Source organism: Haliotis cracherodii, unplaced genomic scaffold, assembly GCF_022045235.1.
Source record: "Haliotis cracherodii isolate W230 unplaced genomic scaffold, xgHalCrac1.p SCAF_8, whole genome shotgun sequence".
Classification (NCBI taxonomy): domain Eukaryota; kingdom Metazoa; phylum Mollusca; class Gastropoda; order Lepetellida; family Haliotidae; genus Haliotis; species Haliotis cracherodii.
The window spans coordinates 34,348,531-34,356,838 of NW_027266341.1; the positions used below are offsets into that span (position 1 = coordinate 34,348,531).

Sequence of the window (8,308 nt, forward strand, 5' to 3'; positions counted from 1 at the left end):
TGTGCACCTCGGCATGCAGTTAATACATACACAGATGTACCAGCTGATTAAACTCAGAATGTTTTATAAATTGCAGCGCTTCCTGGCGTTCTTTATTGTCAATGTCCTTTAGCAGTTTAGTGTCCTTTTGTGCGAACTGACCTTCTTTCGCACACATTGTTCTTTCTTTTCACATGACGTCTTTTCGTAACATTTGATTTTTATATTGCCTAATTTTGACCTTTATTCCAATTTGTTCTGTTTTGTATTTTGACCTTTAATAGTAACATTTAATACTTTATATTTGTAATATTTGACTATTTTGTGTACCTTTGTCCTTTATTTCAACTTTGTATTATTTTACCAAATGGCTGCCCATACATATGCTTTATAAATTATGCAATCGACTGAAAACTGCAAGGCAGTTGACGAACCAGATGTAGATTTTGTTATGCCATTTAAATTGGATGATGCATAGGCTTGTTAGTCCAAAATATAACTCCATATTTCCAGCCTAGTTCGGCAAGGGTGTAAACTGACTTTTATAGTCGGTTAACTCCCTTGCCTCACGAAGATGAACATTAATAGGTGTGTAGGGGAACATTACCAAGTCTGATGTGTCCGTATTTGATGAACTTGTTGAGGAAGGCAGTGATGATGAGGCCCAGGACACGGGAGTGGTAGTAGGAGAGGTACACCGTCCACGCCTGCGCCATCACTATGGCGATGAGGAGGTAGTACACCGTAGACTTGGGCAGCTCGTCCTCTATCATCTGGATGATGGAAGAGTTGCTGTTCTTGATGTGATCCATGATGGCTGTCATGTGGTGTGTCTTCTCGATACACAGGCAGAGTTAAGTGTCTTCAAACGGGAAGGACGTTTGCATGGTGCCTTGACACCTAAGAGAGAAGAGAAGAAGTTCTTTTTATAGACAGACTAGGATTGGTTGAAAATTTGAAGTCCCAGTTTGAATCAAGTTGTTCAAATGAGGGCTGCGAAGAGTACAGACTTATACCCAGGTACCTGGCCCCCTATGAACCGATCCTTCCTGGATACTCGCTGTAGGTCTCAAGACTTGGGTACAAAATGTCTGATTGGGAATTGTTTTACTGGAGCCCTAGCCAAAACTAGATACATGTATAAAACAATCTGATCATGCATACACTGAAGCTTTATCTTTACTCAAACATATAACGATATATAAGTCAGAAGGAATGTGGACATTAGTGACTTGTTGCAGTGTAACCATGGAGTTTTATTGTTATTAACCTTAAACAAAATAGAACGTGACATGCCAGGAGTTTGGGTAATCCTCTGGGTACCTGGGTCCTACTCAGGACCCACCCAACCCGGGGACCCGAGTCACTCGTCCCAACCCTGATTCAAACACACATTTCATTGTCTGTTCCCTAATAAACAAACTGCAAGTGATTACGAGGCATTTGATTGGTGAACCAAACAAATATTTTTGCATTATGTTTCATAAAACCGAAGGAAAATACTGTTTCCTGATTGGCTGAAAATAGAATGGGCGGGGCTTGTGTTGCATTATTACGCTGGACCATGTTACTAATTTCGTAGTGAGGGCTGTACAAGACAAGAATTCCATTGAGCTGTATTCATGTTGATGACAAAACATCATGAGATAAATCCGGTCCTACCAATAACCGCCTGGGACCCCCGGTTCAAAAAATATATGAACCTCCCAAATACGCCTGAAATGGCTTGTGTCTTTATATATAGCTTGCAGCTCTGGGGTGAATGTTCACTGCCAGGATTTTAACAATACCGTATTCAACGTAATAAGCGCCCCGCTCTAATAAGCGTCAACGGCGACATTCGCTAATATATTGGCTAGTGAACAATCCCAATTAGCACCCTTCCGTTTGATCAATGTACACAAGATTTATTTATTTGTGTATAATACACACAAGATATATCTGTTGTGTATAATACGCCGGACTTTTCTTTTGTATCATTTCAGGCTGTAAGCAATGGTAAGCATAAACCACGAAAATTACGATCTTGCAACTCTTTCACAAAAATCATATTCTATCAGAGCCCCGTATTTCTAAGTTTGAGAGGGCCCTGGGCGCTTATTACGTTGAATACACTACTTTTAATGACAGAGTGACAGACACAATAAATATTAAAGTAGGAATACCAGTGACCTTGCAGATGCATTCAAAGATATTGCAATATCTAGAATAAATTCAGAAATAGTATTACAGGCATGATAGATCCCACAATTCCTGCCATCTACAGAGACAACATGCAATTTCATCTGTACATCGTGTGAAGTGATGGCAGAAATTAGCTTCTACGTAAATTTTCATTGAATTACACAGAATAAATGACACTGTACTTATCATAGTCTACAATTTATTAAAAAGTGGGCAGTATAACATTGTATAATAAAATTTCTTAGAAGGCTGCTGCAAAATTCTTGTAGTTTAACAAATTAAGCAGGATTACACTTACCGTATTCGACGTAATAAGCACCCAGGGCGCTTTAAAAATTTGAAATGGGGGCTCTTATTAGAATATTTTTTTGGTGAAAAAAACAGAATTGAAAGGTAAATTTTGTGGTTTATGCTGACAGCCTGAAATGTTTACAGAGTCTATATGACAGATATATTTTTCCAGAATTTAATTGCCCATAATTAAGGATGCATATAACACACAAGTGCATATTATACGGGAACAAATAAGTCTTGTGTACATTGATCAATCGGAAGGGGTGCTAATTGAGATTGTTCACTAGCCAATATATTAGCAAATATCGCTGTGGGCGCTTATTACGTCGAATACAGTATATATGCTGTGTGCAGCAAGGCAATTGTAAATGTCAATAAACAAGAATATACTTTTAATGTCATATTATACTATTGAAAATGTATCAGGGCGCTACATATTCACTCCAGACAACCATAATGTAAACAAATGTCCTGGTGGTTTCAATTCAAACATGGATGGCCTCAGAAGGAAATTAGTACTACAGAGATCGAGTAGACCTGGTACAGCTGTAGTTGTTTTTACTACTATTCTCTGAGCCAGTACTACTTTTCACTAATCTAGGACTCATTAGCTAGTGGTCTTATCATACCTTCTTTAGTCTTGTGTCCATTTCAATTTGGATAATTTAGATTACACTTCTAGGTAAAATTGATCGCCTACACCACAACAAAATGTAGACACATAACAAAATTTTATTGATATTGAATAATTTACATGTCTCAGTTATTCACTGCACATTGTCATCATTTTTGACCGCACAATTTGTTTCATTACTATTACATCAACTGCCAAATATTACAAATCATGGCTCTTGATTATCAATACAAAATTAATTTGAAGGCAAGTCGATGATATAAACATAAACGGAGGGTGGAGGCTTGGAGACGGAGTGGATGCAGAAACAATGATATACGAAACTTCAAAGTACAATACGTGGGAGACAGCTGTTCCTTTGAATATTTCCACACTGAACATTACAAAGTTGACACAATAAACATAATGCACATTTACCTGCATCCAAATGTAAAGACTTTACACCGGCTCACAAGATAATAATACGGAATATGACATAGCTACGTGAAAGCTCATTTCCGGAAACCTTCCAGATCTGCACTGTACGTTCACGTTAGCTCAGAATACTTTTCGACTTCTTGTCGCTTTAGTCAAGCCATTATTACAAATACAATGATGTTTTTTTAAAATATACATATTGTTTGTATGGCATGATATTGATGATGTATCTACAATGAAACATATTACCAGCATATATGGTAAATAGAGTGCACTTTTCGAAGATTCTAAGTTTACGAGACGAAAAGTAACACTATTACTCCCTACAGCCTTTGTATTTTGCTTAGTATCAGAAAAGGGGTCGCTTCATCAACACGCGTTGCATATGAGCAATCGTGTCTGACCGGCTCGCGAAATTCAGTACCGCGGACCCATGGCAAGCTTATGGAATGATTTGTTTGTTTAACGCCGAACTCAGTAATATTTCAGCTATATGGCTGCGGTCTGTAAATATCTGTGTCTGGGCCAGACAACCCAGCCATTAACATCATGAGCATCCATTCTAATGCAATGAGATACGATAACATCAACCAAGTCAATATGAGCCTGACCACCCGATCCCGCTAGTCACCTACGACAAGCACAGTCGCCCCTCACGAAAGGCATTGGTTTCTGAAGACATCGACGCATTCTGTGGCGCGTTTTGTAAGAGGGCCTTAATTGTTGTTAAATGATTGTACAATACATGTCCTCAGTATTGTAGGCTAAATGCTAGCTACTACTACAACCACAACCGGGAAAGATTCGTGCCTTAGTTATTTGCGGGACTCGTAAACAAGTGTTGGATAACCCGTACCCACCCGTACCTATTCAACTGGATGACTCGTACTGAAAAAAGCGTGTTCGTACACCATGAATGTTTATGATTTTATGATGGTTCGACACTTTCGTATTCAAACCGTCACAATATCTAGAATTAGCCTTTGGGAATTAGCTCGGGATCGGGCACCACCTTCAAAGAAATAAATCAATAAAATGTCTATGGCCAGCTTCTTTATTGGGGATTTTTCGACAGTCATCGATTCACATTTAAAATAAGAAATATTTTTACATATAAAGTACAAATTAATTTCACATAAAACATTTACAGTTTTCATTAAAGAAGCAGTGACCACAATAGTGTGTGATATTAAACAATTATTATATATACACATGCACAAAAGTTAAGCGCCACCCACCATATTTGTGAGCTGTTACTTTTGGCACTTAATGATGACTATTATAACGACATGTACGATTGTTATAAGCCGTAAATATGATGCAAACGTTGTCCCAAAGCAAGTTTATCTTGTGTTCCAAAAGAATATGAGCAGAAAGGAATTTTACCGAAGACCAGAAATTGAAGTTTTAGAAAACATTGAAAAACATTTTTTGTCATGTAACTGTCATGATATCAGCAGACCATATCAGGTGTCACATAGACACCCTAGGGAGTGTATGCAGAGTCTATTGCAAGACAGAAACGACAGTAACGTGTGTATGATCCACGGACATTGACCACAGCTTCAACCCTACGCCTCATACTCATTACAAGTCGTTGAATGCTTCTGTGAGGCAAACGAATCCATTCTTCATGAAGTGCGGCTTCGAGTCCAGCGAGATTTTGAACTGGGGGATCACGATGTCTGATGTTCCGGCCAAGAATTCCCAGAGATGCTCAATCGGATTAGGATCCGGACTACAGGCCGGCCAAGGAAGAGTGGCAATAGCTGCTTTACGCAAATAAGCCAAAACTCCCCGAGATCTGTGTGGTCTAGCATTGTCGTCCATGTAAACAGGTCTTGTCTGAAGAGGATGGCTGTCAAAATGAGGCACTACCACTGGACGAAGAACGGCATCTTGGTATTGTTGGCCATTCAGGTTTCCACGAATTGTCACCAGCGGAAGCTTGCAGCCGAAGGAAACACAACCCCATATCATGACAGACCCCCGCCACATGCTAAGGTCTTCTGGATGTTCCTTGGTGCAAAACGAGTGTTACGTTGACTCCAAATCTGTTAAAGTGGCAAATGGATTTCGTCTGACTATCCTGAAAAGACGTCTATACTCTCTGTTAGAGGTCTTTCTTGGCCTACCAGACCTATGCCTGTCATTGACATCATTGGTTTGACCATGTTTGACAATCAAACGAGTGATAACACTGTGATGACGACCCGTTTGTCTTGCAATGGCCCTGCATGATCGACATGCCAGCATTTTTCATGCGTATCACTTGCCATCTTTCAGCGTTCGTTAACTTTCTCCTCACGATGCTGATTTTCAACCTCTATTGGAAGGGGAATCTCACACAGGAGCAAAATGCAAGCACGTGTCTGAAACTTGAATTTCACTATTTATAGGTTAGGGGAACTGCAGCAACACGTAAAGCACGCTTTCCTTGTGGTATCTGGACAAATTTGGGTTCATGAAACTAAGGAAGCCAAATTCAGTCATACATCATCATATTTCGTATTTCTGATTCCCACACGTGAAATCAAGAGTGGCGCTTAACTTTTGTGCATGTGTATATAAGAGTGAACAAAGTGTCGATGGCCAGCCCCTTTATTGGGAGTTGGGTGGGGTACCCCCGGGGCTAGTCAGAATATATACTCTAGACACCTTGAATGAAAATTTGAGTTCGCGCGCCAAGAATAGGGATTAAGGCTTTCCTAAGAAGTTTGACCAAGTGATGTCCATATAAGTTGAATAATAATTGATGAATAGTCCGAAAATATTGATATGAGTTGGACGTATCACCAAACGTGTGCCAAGCGGTCATTGCGATAGCGACTGAGACACGTACAGATAGATAATAGTGACCATGCTCCAAGGATGTTATACAATTTTCAAGATAGCTGCGACCTTCACATGTGAGACTGACCAAAGACGTATATAGAATCTATATACGTCGTTGAACTGACTGAATACAGCACTTTACATTTAACTTAATAACACAAAGACTATTACCACAGTTAACTATTATATAAACATTGAGGAAAAAATGACCAATTTTACCACTATGACAATTTTAGACATGATTCGCATCGGCTGTTAACACGGAAATGATTCGCCACAGCAGATCTGTATACTATATGGTGACCAGGATGTTGTTATGAAACAATAGTTATAAAAGCCAGAAAATCCGTTCAGTACTTCCTATCGCTTCAGGAAGTATGAGCTCTACCGCAAAAAACATTGATTCTAAACAATAAAGACTTGTTTTATTGTGTGTTTCATATAACAAAACATGATTATTCTAACCACTGACTGTGTAAACTTCTTGTTACACCCGCCGACTTCCAACAACGTTGTAGTTTAACACTAAACCAACAACAAGATGCTGTCTTTGAAAGCAATTAAGGACACTAAGAAGAGAACTAAGATCACAGACCACTGTGTGTGAAGTTCTTATGTGGGACAATGATGTGTACATTAATTGGTGCTTATGCCTACTCTAAGGGATAATCACCAATTACCCTCACCAACATTGTACATGTATTATTGCATGGGGTTTATTGAATTAAAAGTGTGCAAAATGTTTGAATGTGTGCTATGAAAAATGAATTGCTAATGATTGTTATGAAAGCCAATAATATTAAAAATGGCCAAACTGTATGCTAGAATATGTGAACTGAGCAGTGTGAATAAATGGTTATATTGTATTTTTGTTGTCGCTTTTACAGTCTATACTGGGGCGGTCGGGTAGCCTAGTGGTTAAAGCATTCGCTCGTCACGCCGAAGGTCCGGGTTCGATTCCCGACAAGGGTACAATGTGTACCCATTTCCTGTGTCCCCCGCCGTCATATTGCTGGAATATTGTTCAAAGCGGCGTAAATCCATACTCACTACAGTCTATACTGCATGGTTAACAAATGCCGATTTCGGACATGTATTATGTTGCTTTAATACTGACTCGTTACAAATGCAACAGATTGGAAAAGAGAGACGGACTTTTGGTTGTTATAAAGATATACCGGTAGGTATTGATAAGTGAATGGCTTTAACTTCTTGCATTTCGCTAGCAGACCGTTGAGATTTATAGATGAATTCAGCAATTTTAACCTGGCAGTAAAGGTAACAAGCTATGCTTGTAAAGCTTGCCATTTTTAGCTGGGATATAGGAGTGAGTGAGTGAGTGAGTGAATGAGAGAGTATGGTTTTACGCCGCTTTTAGCAATATTCCAGCAATATCACGGCGGGGGACACCAGAAATAGGCTTCACCCATTGTACCCATGTCGGGAATCGAACCCGGGTCTTCGGCCTGACGAGCGAACACTTTAACCACTAGGCTACCCGACCGCCCCTTGGACATAGGAAGACATGATATATATTTGTATAAACACCGTCAAGGCGTCAAATCTTGTTTCAGTGTTTGAAACTGACAGGACAAAACAAAAAAGCAGATCAATTCATGTTGACAATGAAAAATTATAATGTTTCCCTGACCATCTTTGATGGTTTAGAACATAATAATGACTTGTATTATATACAGAAACCGGTCACTTATAAATAATAGTTTCATGAATGCTTCCAATAAATAGTGCTTCATTCCACTGTAAACGCATTAAATGGCGAGAGAAAGTCGTCTCGGACAGAGGGGGTGAGTCTAGTTTTACCGTTGTAGCAATATTCCAACATTGTCACGGTGGGGGACACCAGAAATGGGCTTCACACACTGTACCCATGTCGGGCATCGTCCCCGGGTCTTCGATGCGACGAGGAACACTTTAACCACTAGGTTACCCCGCTGACGTAAGTAT

At 39.5% G+C, this 8,308-nt stretch overlaps 1 protein-coding gene across 1 annotated transcript in view; it reads right to left on the bottom strand.

Annotated features, from left to right (window-relative positions):
* LOC139450634 (bridge-like lipid transfer protein family member 1) overlaps nt 1–3,581 on the bottom strand; it is a 92,042-nt gene extending 88,461 nt beyond the window's left edge. The window contains exons 1-2 of the mRNA XM_071232420.1: nt 3,509–3,581; nt 587–879 (exon numbers count right to left, since the gene is read on the bottom strand). Of these exons, the coding sequence (XP_071088521.1) occupies nt 587–803 (217 nt within the window). The 5' untranslated portion in view covers nt 804–879; nt 3,509–3,581. The remainder of the gene's footprint in view (nt 1–586; nt 880–3,508) is intronic.
* Nucleotides 3,582–8,308: the final 4,727 nt, after the last annotated feature.